Below are 19,926 nucleotides of genomic sequence, written 5' to 3' on the forward strand. Positions count from 1 at the left end.
TATGCCCAAATCCTTCTTCAAAGAAGGAACGTCTACTGCACAACCTGGATGTAGTCCGTGCTCTAAAATTTTACTTACAGGCAACTAAGGAATTTCGACAAACGTCTTCTCTGTTTGTCATTTACTCTGGGTAGAGGAGAGGTCAAAAAGCTTCCGCTACCTCTCTTTCTTTTTGGCTTCGTAGCATAATTCGTTTAGCTTATGAGACTGCTGGACAGCAGCCTCCTGAAAGAATTACAGCTCATTCTACTAGAGCTGTGGCTTCCACTTGGGCCTTCAAGAATGAGGCCTCTGTTGAACAGATTTGCAAGGCTGCAACTTGGTCTTCGCTTCATACTTTTTCCAAATTTTACAAATTTGACACTTTTGCTTCATCGGAGGCTATTTTTGGGAGAAAGGTTCTTCAGGCAGTGGTTCCTTCTGTATAAAGAGCCTGCCTATCCCTCCCGTCATCCGTGTACTTTTGCTTTGGTATTGGTATCCCAGAAGTAATGATGACCCGTGGACTGATCACACTTAACAGAAGAAAACATAATTTATGCTTACCTGATAAATTCCTTTCTTCTGTAGTGTGATCAGTCCACGGCCCGCCCTGTTTTTAAGGCAGGTAAATATTTTTTAATTTATACTCCAGTCACCACTTCACCCTTGGCTTTTCCTTTCTCGTCGAATGACTGGGAGTGACGTAGAGGGGAGGAGCTATATGCAGCTCTGCTGGGTGAATCCTCTTGCACTTCCTGTTGGGGAGGAGTAATATCCCAGAAGTAATGATGACCCGTGGACTGATCACACTACAGAAGAAAGGAATTTATCAGGTAAGCATAAATTATGTTTTTTAGTAGTGCGCCTAGCTGCCTATGCTTTTTATACGGAATAGGGCTGCAGGTCAGTAGCGCGACAGTTAAATCATTTCCTGCTTACTCTTTATAATCCTTACAGCGGTGGATATTATTTTTTTTTTGTCTGTGCCTGCTACAGAAGTGAGGTTTGAGAAGGGGGTAAGTATCCATATATACCAGATACTGGGTCTATCTTTATCTATTAATTGCTCATACAAAGTTAAAATACCTCAGCTAGGTTTCTAATGCTTTATGCTGTATTTAACTATGTCCTACTTATTCCCAGACTCTGTACCTGAAGTCCTGGAATTGTTATAATATATTGCTTGTTATTACTGTTTTCTGTGCATTATATATTCTGCACAAAGCTTATTGCTTATACTTTGTTGTCTGTGTTTGTATTATGGACCAAACTGTAGCTCTCCACTCTTTAGAGTTAGACCCTTTAGAAGAGAGATACAGAGATCACTTATTCTCTGACACAAGGGTTGATTTAACAAAACCCTGTCCTTTGCTGTTTAAAATGTTTTAAATTTAACAGTAAACCTTTGTATGTCCCATCTAGTAGTGCATAAGTGAATATTTTGACAAGCTTTTCTGATCTGATTCTGACATGTAAATGCACAATTATATGGTATATAGGAAGTAGATAGATGTGTCTGACATGTAAGTGCTCCCTAAAATAAATATATATATATATATATATATATATATATATATATATATATATATATATATATATATATAATTATACATTAATTTGTATACACAAGTCCATCTTTTGTATCGGAACAAGTGAATATAGCACATCAAAATTGCAGTTAGTTGCAAACCCCCCCCCCCCACAGATCATGGGGGCCACAGATCAATATTTTAGAAGAGGGCCGCATATAAATTAAACAAACATATAATTTATGCACCAAGATGCACAGGGCCAGATTTAGGTACGGTTGCAGGGTACCCTGTATCTGCTCTGGTGAGTTGTCGCCCTAAAGCACACATTTCTCTAGGGCTACAAAACTATGGCACACAAGTGTAACGGACCTCATGTAGCCCTAGGGCCACAAGTTGTCCATCCTAGGGCCACAAGTTGTCCATGCCTGAGTTATTAGATGCATATTGGGGGAAAAAATGACCCTTATGGATTTAAGGCAAAAGAAAGAAATCTGTAAATCTAGTTCAAGGTCACAATTAAAGGGACTTTAAGCCCTATAAAATGTTTAATACATTACATGTGTTGCCGTCAGCTAGTAATACTACACAGTGATTGTTAGGCAGTGCTTTGAAACGGTCACAGCTCATTTAAATCTGGCTTCTGAAGTTTCTCTGGATTGTGCCTAATATGCAAAACCCAGCATAGCTTGGTAACAAAATGATTTTAAAACCTTTAAAGGTTTTGTATTTCATGACTCAGAGATAGCAAAGCATTTTAAACAATGTTCCAATTTACATAAATTTTGCTCAGTACTTTTAGTATCCTTTGTTGAAGGAGTTGCAAGCCACTACTGGGAGCTAGTTGAACACATCTGGTTAGCCAATGAGAAGAGGCCAATAGGTGCAACCATCAATCAGCAGCTACCTCCCCAGTAGAGCATTGCTGCTCCCCAGCCTACATAGGTATGCTTTTTATCAAAGGATACTAAGAGAACTAATCAAATTTAATAGTAGAAGTAAATTGGAAAAATGTCAAAACTGTATGCTCTGTCTGAATCACCTAACAGACTTGGATTTAATATCCCTTTAAAGGGACAGTCAACACTAGAATTGTTGTTGTTTTAAAAGATAAATAATCCCTTTATTGCCTATTCCCCAGTTTTGCATAACCAACACAGTTATATTATTATACTTTTTACTTCTGTGATTACCTTGTATTTAAGCATCTTCTGACAGCACATGACATTTTATTTATCTTTTTACTTTCATTTTAGCCAATTAGTGCAGTGTGTGCCACAATCCACGGGCGTGATCACAATGTTATCTATATGGTTTACATGAACTAGCTCTCCCCTGCTGTGAAAAGCAAATAAAGCATGTGATAAGAGGCGGCCTTCAAGGGCTTAAAAATTATCATATGAGCCTTCCTATGTTTAGCTTTCAACTAAGAATACTAAGAAAACTAAGCAAAATTGGTGATAAAAGTAAATTGGAAAGTTGTTTAAAATTACATTCTCTATTTAAAACATGAAAGTTTTTTTTGGACTTGACTGTCCCTTTAAGTATTCAGGATTGTACTGTATATCGCAGATTCATTATACAGATTTTGTGCTAAGCATCTTGTTTTTGTTGAACTGGTATTAATAACTTTTTTTTTTTTTTTTGCTCCAACAGAAAACCTGAAGCTTAAAATATTGGAATTATTGAAGAAAACCAGCAGATAATACCACCTTATTTTTTTTAATCTTATATAGAGGTCGATTAACAATCCTGTAGAGAAACTTTATCTGCAAAAATCCCCATAGATTGTCATGGTGACTTTCTGTAGAAAATCATTAGATACCTTTTTTTTTATTGCTATAGGTGTATTAAAGTCATATTTTATTTGTTGCCTCTAAGATATGGCATTTGAAAATGTATTCTAGTTGTGTTTTGGGTGGGGGGGGGATGCTTTTATGCTGAGGATGGGACGTTTTCACTAATAGCGAGTTCTACCATATGATCCAATTAGCTTCTATTTAACAGACCAGTTTCACACAAATACGTAAACCACTTTCATTTCCCTTTTTTATGCAAAAATATTTTATTGCACAATCGTTTTTTAGTATGTTCCTTTAGTACGTTTTTCATGTTAGTTATTATTTTAGCCACAATGCTGCAAATAATGTATTTGTTTTTGGCTGCTTCTCATTGCTTCCTAATCACATAGGAGGAGCCGGCCCATTTTTAGTTCATACCCTGTCACATTTAGCCACCAATCAACAAGTGCTACCCAGGTGCTGAACCAAAATGGGCCGGCTCCTAAGCTTAGATTCTTGCCTTTCAATTAAAGATAGCAAGAGAATGAAGAAAATGTTATAATAGGAGTAAATTAGAAAGTTGCTTTAAATTGATTGCGCTATCTGAATCATGAAAGGAAAAAAAAATTGGATTTAGTGACCCTTTAACAGAAGTGGCTTACAAAATTTTACATTTGTATTAAAATGGAATTCACTTTCATTAAAAACAAATCCCAGTTGTGTGTTAAGGGACAGGAAATTTTCTTTCATTATTTGGATAGAGCATACAGTTTAAAACAACTTTCCAATTTACTTCTGTTATCAAGTTTGCTTCATTCACTTGTAATTCTTTGCTGAACATAGTAGATGAGGTTGAAAAAAGACACTGAAAAAGGTGACCCATTTAATACTAGCAATCGTATCCATGAATTTTGTTTCTAGATAGAAATGTATCCAAACTATTTTTAAATGTATCTAGGGTATTGGCATTCACTACCTCCTTTGGTAATAAGTTCCACAATTTTATTGCTTTTACAGTGAAAACATTTTTCCATTGCAGGAGATTAAATCTCCTTTGCTCCAACCTTAAATTGTGACCTCTTGTGACAAACAATTTTCTTGGAAGAAACAGAGCGTATGCCTTCTCTGTATATAGGCCTTGAATATATTTAGATAAAGTGTTTGGCTAGCCTCTCCTCATAGCTTAAATTCTCCGTTCCCCTTATTAGCTTTGTGGCCCTTCTCTGAACTTTTTCTAGTTCTGCAATATCTTTTTTTTTTTTTGCGATCGGTCCCCAGAACTGCACTCCATACTCAAGGTGAGGTCTTACCAGGGATTTATTTAGTGACAGACAGAATTATGCTTTCCTCCCTTGAATCAATGCCTCTTTTAATACAGGCTAGTATATTATTAGCCTTTGTAGACGCTGCCCTGCATTGTGCACCCATCTTTAGCTTGTTATCTATTACTACTCCTCTGTTTGGCTAAGTCTTGTCCCATTAAAATAATACGTTGCCTGCTTATTTTTATTTCCAAAATGTAGAACCTTGCATTTTCTTGTATTAAATCTCATTTTCCATTTACCTGCCCATACTTCTAATTTTTGCAGATCCCTTTGTAATGAAAGTTCATCCTGCTCTGATGTAATGACCTTACTTAACTTAGTATCCTCTGCAAAAATAAAGTCATTTATAAAAATATTCAAAAGAACAGGGCCCAGTACTGATCCCTGGGGGACTCCACTGATTACCTTTTTACAATATAAGTATGGTCCATTCACTACTACTCGTTGCTCCCTATCTTTTATCCAGTTATTTATCCATGAGCTAACATTTTCAGCTATTCCCAGTCCCTTAATTTTGTGCATTAATCTCTCATGTGGCACTGTATCAAATGCCTTTGCAAAATCTAAGTATATCACATCAACTGATTCCCCTGTATCTATATTTTTACTTACTTCCTCATAGAATCTAATTAGATTAGTTTGACATGATCTATTTCTCATAAAACCATGCTGATTTAAACTCATAATCTTGTTTACACGAATGTGCTCATCAATATAACCCTTTATAATCCCTTCAAATATCTTCCCCACACATTTTTATTTAGCCACATTGGCTTGGATTTTTTATTTTAATTTTTATAACCATATAGTATTTGGTGATATGTATATTTATTTAACAAAGTTTTAAATGTTATCCATTTATCCTCTATTTCTCCTGTTAAGTGTAGTCAGTCCACGGGTCATCATTACTTCTGGGATATTAACTCCTCCCCAACAGGAAGTGCAAGAGGATCACCCAAGCAGAGCTGCTATATAGCTCCTCCCCTCTACGTCACACCCAGTCATTCTCTTGCACCCAACTAATAGATAGGATGTGTGAGAGGACTGTGGTGATTATACTTAGTTTTTTATATCTTCAATCAAAAGTTTGTTATTTTAAAACAGCACCGGAGTGTGTTGTTCCTTCTCAGGTAGAATTTGAAGAAGAATCTACCTGAGTTTTTGGATGATTTTAGCCGGCGTAGCTAAGATTCATTTTGCTGTTCTCGGCCATTCTGAGGAGTGAGGTAAACTTCAGATCAGGGGACAGCGGGCAGGTTCACCTGCAAAGAGGTATGTTGCAGTATATTATTTTCTGAGGAATGGAATTGACTGAGAAAATACTGCCAATACCAATATAATGTAAGTTCAGCCTTAAATGCAGTAGTAGCAACTGGTATCAGGCTGTTATGTATATATGTTTACACTTCAGTATTCTGGGGAATGGCACTTCACTGGGATAATACTATATGCATATAACTTTTAGCCTAACTTGCAGTGGGAACGTCTAGCAACAGGCTGTTTAATGACATTTCATGTTATTTGATTTTAAACGTTTTTGCTGGCATGTTAAATCGTTTAATTATCTGAGGTACTGGGTGAAAAAATTGTTTTGGGCACTGTTTTTCCACTTGGCTGTCGTTTATTTTAATTTAAGACAGTTTACTGAACTTCCCTCACTGCTGTGTGTGAGGGGGAGGGGCCTATTTTGGAGATCTACCTGACAGAAGACAGGTTAACAAAGCTTCAAAATGCTTGCCGTGTCCTTCATTCCATTCAACACCCGTCAGTGGCTCAATGCATGGAGGTAATCGGCTTAATGGTAGCGGCAATGGACATAGTACCCTTTGCACGCCTACATCTCAGACCGCTGCAATTGTGCATGCTAAGTCAGTGGAATGGGGATTACTCAGATTTGTCCCCTACTCTGAATCTGGATCAAGAGACCAGAAATTCTCTTCTATGGTGGCTTTCTCGGCCACATCTGTCCAGGGGGATGCCATTCAGCAGACCAGATTGGACAATTGTAACAACAGACGCCAGCCTACTAGGTTGGGGCACTGTCTGGAATTCCCTGAAGGCTCAGGGATCATGGACTCAGGAGGAGAGTCTCCTTCCAATAAACATTCTGGAATTGAGAGCAGTTCTCAATGCCCTTCTGGCTTGGCCTCAGTTAACAACTCGGGGGTTCATCAGGTTTCAGTCGGACAACATCACGACTGTAGCTTACATCAACCATCAAGGAGGGACAAGAAGCTCCCTAGCGATGATGGAAGTATCAAAGATAATTCGCTGGGCAGAGTCTCACTCTTGCCACCTGTCAGCGATCCACATTCCTGGAGTGGAGAACTGGGAGGCGGATTTCCTAAGTCGTCAGACTTTTCATCCGGGGGAGTGGGAACTTCATCCGGAGGTCTTTGCCCAAATACTTCGACTTTGGGGCAAACCAGAGATAGATCTCATGGCGTCTCGCCAGAACGCCAAGCTTCCTTGTTACGGGTCCAGGGACCCGGGAGCGGTCCTGGTAGATGCTTTGACAGCACCTTGGACCTTCGGGATGGCCTATGTGTTTCCACCCTTCCCGATGCTTCCTCGATTGATTGCCAGGATCAAACAGGAGAGAGCATCAGTGATTCTAATAGCGCCTGCGTGGCCACGCAGGACCTGGTATGCAGATCTAGTGGACATGTCATCCTGTCCACCTTGGTCTCTGCCTCTGAGACAGGACCTTCTAATTCAGGGTCCTTTCAAACATCAAAATCTAATTTCTCTGAAGCTGACTGCTTGGAAATTGAACGCTTGATTTTATCAAAGCGTGGATTTTCGGAGTCAGTAATTGATACTTTAATACAGGCTAGGAAACCTGTTACCAGAAAGATTTACCATAAAATACGGCGTAAATACTTACATTGGTGCGAATCCAAGAGTTACTCATGGAGTAAGGTTAGGATTCCTAGGATATTGTCTTTTCTACAAGAGGGTTTAGAAAAGGGTTTATCTGCTAGTTCCTTAAAGGGACAGATCTCAGCTCTGTCCATTCTTTTACACAAACGTCTGTCAGAAGTTCCAGACGTTCAGGCTTTTTGCCAGGCTTTGGCCAGGATTAAGCCTGTGTTTAAAACTGTTGCTCCACCATGGAGCTTAAATTTAGTTCTTAACGTTTTACAGGGTGTTCCGTTTGAACCCCTTCATTCCATTGATATTAAATTGTTATCTTGGAAAGTTCTGTTTTTAATGGCTATTTCCTCGGCTCGAAGAGTCTCTGAGTTATCGGCCTTACATTGTGATTCTCCTTATCTGATTTTTCATTCAGACAAGGTAGTTCTGCGTACTAAACCTGGGTTCTTACCTAAGGTAGTCACTAATAGGAATATCAATCAGGAGATTGTTGTCCCATCATTGTGTCCTAACCCTTCTTCAAAGAAGGAACGACTTCTACACAATCTGGATGTAGTTCGTGCCCTGAAATTTTACTTACAGGCAACTAAAAATTTTCGCCAAACTTCTTCCCTGTTTGTCGTTTATTCTGGACAGAGGAGAGGTCAAAAAGCTTCTGCTACCTCTCTCTCTTTTTGGCTTCGTAGCATAATACGTTTAGCCTATGAGACTGCTGGACAGCAGCCTCCTGAAAGAATTACAGCTCATTCTACTAGAGCTGTGGCTTCCACTTGGGCCTTTAAGAATGAGGCATCTGTTGAACAGATTTGCAAGGCTGCAACTTGGTCTTCTCTTCATACTTTTTCCAAATTTTACAAATTTGACACTTTTGCTTCTTCGGAGGCTGTTTTTGGGAGAAAGGTTCTTCAGGCAGTGGTCCCTTCCGTATAAAGATCCTGCCTGTCCCTCCCGTCATCCGTGTACTTTAGCTTTGGTATTGGTATCCCAGAAGTAATGATGACCCGTGGACTGACTACACTTAACAGGAGAAAACATAATTTATGCTTACCTGATAAATTCCTTTCTCCTGTAGTGTAGTCAGTCCACGGCCCGCCCTGTTTTTTATGGCAGGTCTAAATTTTTAAATTATACTCCAGTCACCACTGCACCCTATAGTTTCTCCTTTCTCGTTTGGTTCTCGGTCGAATGACTGGGTGTGACGTAGAGGGGAGGAGCTATATAGCAGCTCTGCTTGGGTGATCCTCTTGCACTTCCTGTTGGGGAGGAGTTAATATCCCAGAAGTAATGATGACCCGTGGACTGACTACACTACAGGAGAAAGGAATTTATCAGGTAAGCATAAATTATGTTTTTTATTAGAGAATACTTTGTCCCAATTTATGTTATTTAATGATTTTCGTTAAATCGTTGAATTGTTCTTTCTTAAAAATAAAAGTCTTAGTTAAACCATTAAGATACTGCTTATGAAAAGAGATTTCAAATGTGACCATGTTATGATCACTGTTACCCAAATGTTCTTTGACTTCTATGTTTGATATTATATCTGTATTGTTTGATAGCACTAAATCCAATATAGCGTTACTCCTAGTTGGCTCCTCTATTAATTGTGACAAGAAGTTATCCCTGAGAACATTTAAAAAACTTTCCCCCTTAGCTCAATTACTCGTTTCATTGGCCCAGTTTATATCAGGGTAGTTAAAATCTTCCATAATTACAGCACTGTTATTAGCCTTACCTATTTTTTTTAGGGCCCCCCCCCCCGTCTTTATTTTAACCCACAGGGTCTCTACATTGTCACCTGTATCATAAATATCTTCCCTTAGTGTAGGTTTAAGGTTAGGTTTAATATGCATGCAGATTCCTCCACCCCTTTTATTATTCCTGTCCCTCCTAAATAATGTATACCCCTCTAAGTTAACTGCCCAGTCATGTGAATCATCCCAGCAAGTTTCAGTTATACTGATAACATCATAGTCCTCTTCTGCAACTAATGGCTCCAGCTCCCGCATTTTACCTGTCATGCTTCTTGCATTTGTTGTCATACATTTAATTTGTATATGCTTTGTGCTGCTACTCGGTGTGCTTTCCTCCATACTTTCGAATGTGACAACTCTTAAAGGGACACTGAACCCAAATTTTTTATTTTGTGATTCAGATAGAGCATGAAATTTTAACCCCTTAATGACCGCAGCACTTTTCCATTTTCTGTCCGTTTGGGACCAAGGCTATTTTTACATTTTTGCGGTGTTTGTGTTTAGCTGTAATTTTCCTCTTACTCATTTACTGTACCCACACATATTATATACCGTTTTTCTCGCCATTAAATTGACTTTCAAAAGATACCATAATTTTCATCATATCTTATCATTTACTATAAAAAACATTATAAAATATGAGGAAAAAATGGGAAAAAAACACATTTTTTCTAACTTTGACCCTCAAAATCTGTTACACATCTACAACCACCAAAAAACACCCATGCTAAATAGTTTCTAAATTTTGTCCTGAGTTTAGAAATACCCAATGTTTACATGTTCTTTGCTTTTTTTGCAAGTTATAGGGCAATAAGTACAAGTAGCACTTTGCTATTTCCAAACCAAATAAAAAAAAATGTTCACTTTTTCACAAATATTTTCACTGAAATTATTTACAAACAACTTATGCAATTATAGCATAAATGGTTGTAAATGCTTCTCTGGGATCCCCTTTGTTCCGAAATAGCAGACATATATGGCTTTGGCTTTGCTTTTTGGTAATTAGAAGGCTGCTAAATGCCCCTGCGCAAAATACGCGTATTATGCCCAGCAGTGAAGGGGTTAATTAGGGAGCATGTAGGGAGCTTCTAGGGTTAATTTTAGCTTTAGTGTAGTGTAGTAGACAACCCCAAGTATTGATATAGGCCCATTTTGGTATATTTCATGCCACCATTTCACCGCCAAATGCGATCAAATTAAAAAAAACGTAAATGTTTTCACTATTTTAGGTTTCTCACTGAAATTATTTACAAACAGCTTGTGCAATTATGGCACAAATGGTTGTAAATGCTTCTCTGGGATGCCCTTTGTTCAGAAATAGCAGACATATGTGACTTTGGCGTTGCTTTTTGGTAATTAGAAAGTCGCTAAATGCTGCTGCGCATCACACGTGTATTATGGCTAGCAGTGAAGGGGTTAATTAGGTAGTGTGTAGGGAGCTTGCAGGGTTAATTTTAGCTTTAGTGTAGAGTTCAGCCTCCCACCTGACACATCCCACCCCCTGATCCTTCCCTCCCCCACCCCACTATTGTCCCCGCCATCTTAAGTACTGGCAGAAAGTCTGCCAGTACTAAAATAAAAGTTTTTTTTTTTTTTTTTTAAAGAAAAAAAAAAAAAAAGCATATTTACATATGCTGTGTTTAGGATCCCCCCTTAGCCCCCAACCTCCCTGATCCCCCCCAAAACAGCTATCTAAGCCTCCCCCTTTGCCTTATTGGGGGCCATCTTGGGTACTGGCAGCTGTCTGCCAGTACCCATTTTGCACAATCAAATGTTTATTTATTTTTTATTTTTTTTATTTTTTGTGTAGTGTAGCTTCCCCACCACCTAAATAACGACTAAGGTTTTTTTTAAAAAATTACTTGTCCCACTTTTATTTTGGGACACATTTTTTTCTGTAGTGCAGTGGTCCCCACCCGGTCCCTGCCCCGGCGCGTGCCCCCTCGTGCACGTGCGCGCGCCCCCGGCCGCCACCCACCTCCCACACCGGCTCCCACCCACCAACGATACCGGCCATCGATGTCCGGTGCAGAGAGGGCCACAGAGTGGCTCTCTCTGCATCGGATGGCCATCTAAGGTTATTGCAGGATGCCTCCATATCGAGGCATCACTGCAATAACCGGAAAGCAGCTGGAAGCGAGCAGGATCGCTTCCAGCTGCTTTCCACACCGAGGACGTGCAGGGTACGTTCTCAGGCGTTAACTGCCTTTTTTCTGAGGACGTACCCTGCATGTCCTCGGTCATTAAGGGGTTAAGCAACTTTCTAATTTACTCCTATTATCAAATTTTCTTCATTCTCATGGTATCTTTATTTGAAATGCAAGAATGTAAGTTTAGATGCCGGCCTATTTTTGGTGAACAACCTGGGTTGTTCTTGCTGATTGGTGGATAAATTCATCCACCAATAAAAAAAGTGCTGTCCACGGTTCTAAACCAAAAAAAAGCTTAGATCCCTTCTTCAAATAAAGATAGCAAGAGAACAAATAATTGATAATAGGAGTAAATTAGAAAGTTGCTTAAAATTACATGCTCTATTTGAATCTTGAAAGAAAAATTTGGGTTGAGTGTCCCTTTAAGTCATCCCTTTCTTGAGATATTATAGGAGTGACATATTTACAGACTGATCCCTCTCTTCTATTGTGTTCTAACTGACCCTCCCCCCCTTTGCCTAGTTTAAAAGATTCTCTAAACGTGCTACCATCCTTTTCCCCCAACACACCTGCACCCATGTCATTTAGATGCAATCCATCCTTACTGTACAAATTGTACCCAAGTGAAAAGTCAGCCCAGTGCTCTAAAAAGTCAAACCCCTCATTTTTACACCATGTTTTAAACCATGAATTAACAGACCTTAGCTCCTTCTGCCTTATTGAGTTAGCACACGGCACTGGTAATATTCAGGAAATATTACTTTGGAGGTCCTTGCTTTGAGCTTGCTACCTCACTCCCTGAAGTCATTTTTAGGACTCTCCATCTCCCGCTGATTCCTTCATTAGTACCAATATGTACCATGACTGCAGGATCAGACCCACATCCCTCTAACAATCTATCAATACGCTCCACAATATACCTAACACGAGCCCCTGGAAAACAGCAAACTGTTCTATTTAAAGGGTCTGGATGACAAATTACCCTATCAACCTTCCTAATAATAGAGTCTCCTACCACCAACATCTGTCTCAGGCCCTGACTTGTATGCCCTTCTTCCATGGCTGAATGACTGCCCCCCATAGTATGCTCCTCTTCCACGACTAATGGACTGTTCACTATACTAGGCAAAACAGCACTCTCTGACACTTCCACCCTTGAACTGATATCCCCAACATTTTCCCTTAATCTGGCAAATCTGTTGGGGTGTACCAGCTCAGAACTGGCCTGTCTCTTCCGCTTACCTTAACTTCGCCTTCTAACTGTGACCCAGCTACATTCTGGCATCTCCTCATCTGAATCCTCCCCATTCCCACTGCTAGAACCATTAACAACCAGCTCAGTCCTATCCATTTCTCTTTCAAGTGTCTGAATTTCATGTAGTGTTGCCATTCGTTCCTCCAGAACTCCAATATGAGTTTCTAAAGAGACAATATGCTCCACAGCATTACTCTACTTGCAGCTAGCTGAACACGTGGAAATGAAGCACATTTGAAAATAGAAGTGTCTTAAATTACATACTCTTGTCTGAATCATGCAAGATTAATTTTGATTTTCCTATCCATTTAATTGTAGTTAATCAAAACTTTCAGAGGACCACACATTTTTTATTAGGTTATATAACCAATAGCCTATCTTTCTGCTCAAGAATACGAACAGACACTGATTAGCTTTAGCCCCTAGGTGCAGCTGCCTATTTTGACTTATGTTACACGCGGCACTTCTAACAGTATACTGCTTATAGATGAGAGACAGAGATTGCAACAAGGGAAATTATTGGTGTTTCGGCTATTTTATATGGAATTATCCGCTCACTAAATGGGCATCACTACAAGTTTTTGTTTTTCTATAAAAAAATCAGTCATTAGATTTATACAGATGTTTTTTTAAAATGCTTTCAATACAAATAAGTGATGCTGCTAAATTCATGAGATATATTGGCATCATTTTTAATAATCTACAGGTACTAACTGTTTACATTGGAGTGTGTATGTAGTATTAAATACGTATATATTATTACATAAAGTTTGATTTTGCTTATGATGTAACAGGAAGTGCCAAATTTCTGCAAATTTTAAAATTTGTCTCAGGTAATGATTTTTTACATAATAAAACTATATATTTATAGATACTTTTTGTGCGTTTTTATTTAATAAACTTTTAACATTAAAAAAAACAAGATACTCAAAAATGTTTTCTGTTCTATCTAAAAATAATGTTTTAAAATGTATTCCAGTGCTTTATTGTTTGAAATATTAATTTTATTTTACTAAATAAACCAATATTTTCTGTGGGAGTTGTCTCAGTCAGTGAACAGTAGAGTTCCAGGAGGCCTACTTATCAAGCCATCAACTGTGCTGCATTCGCCAGCACCAATACGCTCACATAGCATCGCGGCCGTGGACCTGAATACGCTCTACTTATTTATTAAAAAAAGCTGTCAAAAAGCCGCGCACCAAGTATGGGGCGATGAGCAGCGGACTGTTGTTAACTAACAGTCCTCGATCTCGCTGCTATTCGGCTTTTTCCCAACTTTATTTATACCCTGTCACTAAACGCCGCCACTATACTAAAACTGTTTAACCCCTATCCCGCTGCTCCCGGACCCCGCCGCAACTAAATAAAGTTATTAACCCCCATCCCGCTGCTCCCGGAGCCCACCGCAACTAAATAAATGTATTAACCCCTAAACCGCCGCTCCCGGAGCCCACCGCAACTCTAATAAAGTTATTAACCCTTATTCCGCCACTCCGGGAGCCCACCGCAACTACATAAATATATTCACCCCTAAACCCCTGGCCTCCCACATCACTACCACTTACGAAACCTATTAACCCCTAAACCGCCAGCCCCCTACATCGCCATAAACTAAATTAATCTATTAACCCCTTAACCTAGAAACCCACTAACTTTACATTAAATATTTACTCATCCTTAAAATAAATTTAAACTTACTTTTAGAATTAAAGTAAACTATATTAAACTATTAATTAACCTACCCTATTATACTAAAATTACAATAAACTATATTAAACTATTAATTAACCTACCCTAACTATTATACTAAAATTACATTAACTATATTACATATTTAAAAACCTAACCCTACTCAAATTATTTAAATCTACAATAAAGAATTACTAAATTACACAAAATAAAAAACACTAAGTTACAAAAAATAAATGTTCAAATATTTAAACTAATTACACCTAATTTAATAGCCCTATGAAAATAAAAAATCCCCCCCCCAAAAAAACAAAACCTAGCCTACAATAAACTACCAATAGCACTTAAAAGGGCCTTTTGCGGGGCATTGCCCCAAAGAAATCAGCTCTTTTACCTGTAAATAAAAATACAAATACCCCCAACAGTAAAATCCACCACCCACACAACCAAACCCCCCCAAATAAAAACCTATCTAAAAAACCTAAGCTCCCCATTGCCCTGAAAAGGGCATTTGGATGGGCATTGCCCTTAAAAGCTCATTTAGCTCTTTTTCCGCCCAAAGTCCCTAACCTAAAAGAAAAACCCACCCAATAAACCCTTAAAAAAACCTAACACTAACCCCCGAAGATCCACTTACAGTTTTTGAAGACCTGACATCCATGCTCAACGAAGCGGCAGAAGTCCTCAGCGAAGCCTGCAGAAGTCTTCATCCAAGCAGGCCGAAGTCTTCATCCAGACAGCATCTTCTATCTTCATCCATCCGGCGCAGAGCTTCTCCATCTTCAAGACATCCGGCGCGGAGCATCCTCTTCTTCCGACGGCTCTTCTCGAATGAAGGTTCCTTTAAGTGACATCATCCAAGATGGCGTCCCTTGAATTCCGATTGGCTGATAGAATTCTATCAGCCAATTGGAATTAAAGGGTCAAAAATCCTATTGGCTGATGCAATTAGCCAATAGGATTGAGCTTCAATCCTATTGGCTGATCCAATCAGCCAATAGGATTGAGCTTGCATTCTAAACCAAACCCCCCAAATAAAAACGTATCTAAAAAACTTAAACTCCCCATTGCCCTGAAAAGGGCATTTGGATGGGCATTGCCCTTTAAAAGGGCATTTAGCTCTTTTTCAGCCCAAAGTCCCTAACCTAAAATTAAAACCCACCCAATAAACCCTTTAAAAAAACCTAACACTAACCCCCGAAGATCCACTTACAGTTTTTGAAGACCCGACATCCATCCTCAACGAAGCGGCAGACGTCCTCCGCAAAACCGGCAGAAGTCTTCATCTAAGCAGGCTGTCTGGATGGTTAGTGTTAGGTTTTTTTAAGGGTTTATTGGGTGGGTTTTAATTTTAGGTTAGGTACTTTGGGCGGAAAAAGAGCTAAATGCCCTTTTAAGGGCAATGCCCATCCAAATGCCCTTTTCAGGGCAATGGGGAGCTTAGGTTTTTTTAGATAGGTTTTTATTTGGGGGGTTTGGTTGTGTGGGTGGTGGGTTTTACTGTGGGGGGGGGGTATTTGTATTTTTATTTACAGGTAAATGAGCTGATTTCTTTGGGGCAATGTCCTGCAAAAGTTATTCTTAGTTAGTTATTCTTTATTGTAGATTAAAATAACTTGAGTAGGGTTAGGTTTTTAAATATGTAATATAGTTCATTTAATTGTTAGTTTAATGTAATTTTAGTATAATAGTTTGGTAATAGTTTAATATAGTTTATTTTAATTCTAAAGATAAGTTCAAATTTATTATAAGATAGGGATGAGTTAATATTTAATGTAAAGTTAACGGGTTGTTAGGTTAAGGGGTTAATAGCTTAATTTAGTTTATGGCGATGTTGGGGGCTGGCGGTTTAGGGTTTAATAGGTTTAGTAAGTGGTTGTGATGTGGGAGGCCAGGGGTTTAGGGGTTAATACATTTATTTAGTTGCGGTGGGCTCCGGGAGCGACAGAATAGGGGTTAATATATTTATTTAGGTGGTGGCGGGGGCCGGGAACGGTGGGATAGGGGTTAATAACATTATGTAGGTGGCAGCGATGTCGGTGAGCGGAGGGATAGGGGTAAATTTATTTAGTTGCGGCGGGGTCTGGGAGTGGCAGGATAGGGGTTAATAACATTATGTAGGTGGCGGCGATGTCGGGGAGCGGCGGGATAGGGGTTAATATGTTTATTTAGTTGCGGCGGTGTCAGGGAGCAGTGGGATAGGGGTTAAGAACATTATGTAGGTGGCGGCAGATTAGGGGTGTTTAGACTCGGGTTATGTTAGGGTGTTGGGTGTATACGTAACTTTTATTCTAGCATAGGAATCAATGGGATATCGGGCAGCAGCGAACATAAGCTTTCGCTGCTTTCAGACTCCCATTGATTCCTATGGCATCCGCGGCCTCCAGGGTAGCGGATTGAAAAGCAGGTACGCTGGGCCGGAATAGTGGCAAGCGTACCTGTTAAAAGTTTGATAAATGACAAAAGTTGTCAGATAGTGCCGAATTTGCATTCGGAACATCTGTAATGACGTAAGCATCGATCTGTGTCGGACTGAGACCGACGGATCGTATGTTACGTCACAAATTTCAACTTTTGCCGGTCTGTAGGCTTTGATAAATAGGGCGAATCAGGCTCGCAACAAATACGCTGCGGAATTCCAGCGTATTTGCAGTTGACGGCTTGATAAATAGGCCTCCAGGACAACTTTTAAACAACTTTTACTTAACCTTTTTTTGTGTAAAATAATAAATATATATTTTCAACCTGTTTAAAGGGTCTTTACCCAAATGCTGAAGCACTTGACAGTGATTCAGCCATCTGTAAAAAGCCTATGTAAACAAAAGGAAGACATTTTACCTCAAGATTCCTCAGTGGGCACATCCTTTTGTAAAGGGACATGCAAGCGAGCGTGCATCTGGCATGTGCAGCACAGTCACTTTATTTCTCCTCAAGTTAAAGTGAAAGTAAATCCTAGTGTTACAAACGCTAGGATTTACTTTTGAAACAAATAAAGGGGACTTTCATTCATGAAGTATAAGATACTTTGTGTAGAAAGCTCCTTTATTTGTTTCAACCGATCGCCGCTTTTTTTTTTGCTAAGAGGTGACATTTTCTTCTCTTAGCCAACAGCTGTGCAGTAAATCCAGTTTGGCACCCATGGGACCCGGACTTACCGCACGGCTATTGGCTATACGTCACCTCTTAGCCAAATTTTTTTTTAGCCATGGCCTGCTGTACAAGGTAAAAACAGTGATCGATTGAGTCAAATAAAGGAGCTTTCTACATGAAGTATCTTATAGTTCATGAATGAAGTGACACACTCCGTCTCATCATCCACACAGACTTGCAATAAAAAAGTGCCTGCCTTGGCTAAGTTGGAGTGGGACAATGTGGGTATGGGTAAATAGTACAGTTACAGTACTAGCAAGCACTAGCTAGAGGAGTATGAGATGTGATTAGGTAGCGCGCCGCACTAGCACAGCTATCAGTCCAGTCCTCCACATTAGATTACACTTGGCCGGTGCTGGCACATACTGCCTGTGTGTGTAACTTATGTGTCACCTTCTGCAACAGCAAACTGTGAGCTCTGCCTTTTATTTTGTATTGTTCTCCTTATACCTACTGTTCTGTTTAGAAAGTTGTTTTTTGTGTGACTAGTATGTAAATATAAAAAGAGAAGCACAAGGTCGACGTTTTGTTTTCCTGTTTCTTGCAAAATGAACTGATCGTTAACTCTGAGGACCTCTTGTGGTGTATTGCAGTACTGCATCTCAGTATTAAATTACAAAATGATGGTTCACCTCTGAGCTAGCAGCAACTTATTTTAAATGTATGCTACTAATGTTTCTAATGTTTTTTTCTGTTATTGTTTTCAAAATGTACTTCTCATTTGTCTTGCTGCCATGTAACAAGCTGTTGGTTGTTAAGTTTTGTGTCCACCTGTGTCTTCTCAATAAATAAAAATAATATATATTATTGGGTGAAAAGTAAAATCAGTAAGAGTTCTAAGTGATATAGCCTTTATTTGTGCAGCTATAAGGTTTTAAATCAACCAAGAAAAGTGCAGGCAAGGGGAGCTTGTAATTTGTGCCTTCTTAGCTTTCTAACTATACAGAGCCACCCAAATTCATAAGATATTCCACATTCTGAGACTAAAATAAGCAGGCCATAGAAGCTGATTCAACTAATATTTTTGTTCATATCATCTTTGGTTATGAAGGTTTCTCATTCAAAGAGACACTATTTAATTTAAATACTCACTCAGTATCCACCCCTTCATCTTCACTCCACCACCATTCACACATACATAGTGGATTTATATACTTTTGATCAGTCCAAAATAGAAATGGAAAGCACAGAACAGCCCATTTGTGAATTCAGAGCCTGCATATTTGACCATCTGATTGATGTAAAATCATGCTAATGACAAAGATCAACAGATGATGACAAAAGCAAGGGGGACCAGTGTATGACACTTTCATTGTTGGCATCTTTAAAAAAAATAATAATATCCTAAATATGTTTATTACACATTTCAGTAAATATTTATCATTACTAAAATTCACATGAAACTTGTTGAAACTAAAAGGGCATTTTAAAATGGATTATTATTATTATGTTTTAATTAAGTGAAAAAGTGATGTTCCATGCTTTTTATATTCATGGAGGTGTGTTCCTGTCAACCAATGGCATTGGAGCATGTTCCTTATCAACCAATGCCATAAGCAGTGCAAAAACAAGATTTTCCTGTTTCGGTATCAATTTGAGTAACATAAATTTCTTTCATGTAATTAACAAGAGTCCATGAGCTAGTGACGTATGGGATATACATTCCTACCAGGAGGGGCAAAGTTTCCCAAACCTTAAAATGCCTATAAATACACCCCTCACCACACCCACAATCCAGTTTTACAAACTTTGCCTCCCGTGGAGGTGGTGAAGTAAGTTTGTGCTAGATTTCTACGTTGATATGCGCTTCGCAGCAGGCTGGAGCTCAGTTTTCCTCTCAGAGTGCAGTGAATGTCAGAGGGATGTGAAGAGAGTATTGCCTATTTGAATACCATGGTCTCCTTCTACAGGATCTATTTCATAGGTTCTCTGTTATCGGTCGTAGAGATTCATCTCTTACCTCCCTTTTCAGATCGACGATATACTCTAATATACCATTACCTCTACTGATTCTCGTTTCAGTACTGGTTTGGCTTTCTACTACATGTAGATGAGTGTCCTGGGGTAAGTAAGTCTTATTTTCTGTGACACTCTAAGCTATGGTTGGGCACTTTTATATAAAGTTCTAAATATATGTGTTTAAACTTATATTTGCCATGATTCAGGGTAATCAGTATTCCTTATTTCAGGATAATGCATATGAATGATTATTTTTTTCTTACCTTAAAAGTTTTTTCAAATTGACTTTTTTTCAATGTGGGCTGTTAGGCTCGCGGGGGCTGAAAATGAAAATGTCATTTTGGCGCTGACTTTTGGCGCAAAATTTTGTCATTTCCGGCGCCCTAATTGGCACCCTAATTTCAAAAGATAGCTCCCTCTAGTTCAAAATAAAACTGAACTGCTCATACCTTGAACAAATATGGTTTTTTGGTTG

The 19,926-nt window shown here is 38.9% G+C and overlaps 1 protein-coding gene across 1 annotated transcript in view; it reads left to right on the top strand.

Annotated features, from left to right (window-relative positions):
- The window catches only part of CREG1 (cellular repressor of E1A stimulated genes 1), a 29,930-nt gene extending 25,530 nt beyond the window's left edge, over positions 1 to 4,400 (top strand). Inside the window, exon 4 of the mRNA XM_053705856.1 lies at positions 3,168 to 4,400. Coding sequence (XP_053561831.1) covers position 3,168 — 1 coding nt within the window. The 3' untranslated portion in view covers positions 3,169 to 4,400. The remainder of the gene's footprint in view (positions 1 to 3,167) is intronic.
- The last annotated feature ends 15,526 nt before the right edge of the window (positions 4,401 to 19,926 follow it).

The sequence above is a fragment of the Bombina bombina genome, chromosome 3 (assembly GCF_027579735.1).
Source record: "Bombina bombina isolate aBomBom1 chromosome 3, aBomBom1.pri, whole genome shotgun sequence".
NCBI classification, from domain to species: domain Eukaryota; kingdom Metazoa; phylum Chordata; class Amphibia; order Anura; family Bombinatoridae; genus Bombina; species Bombina bombina.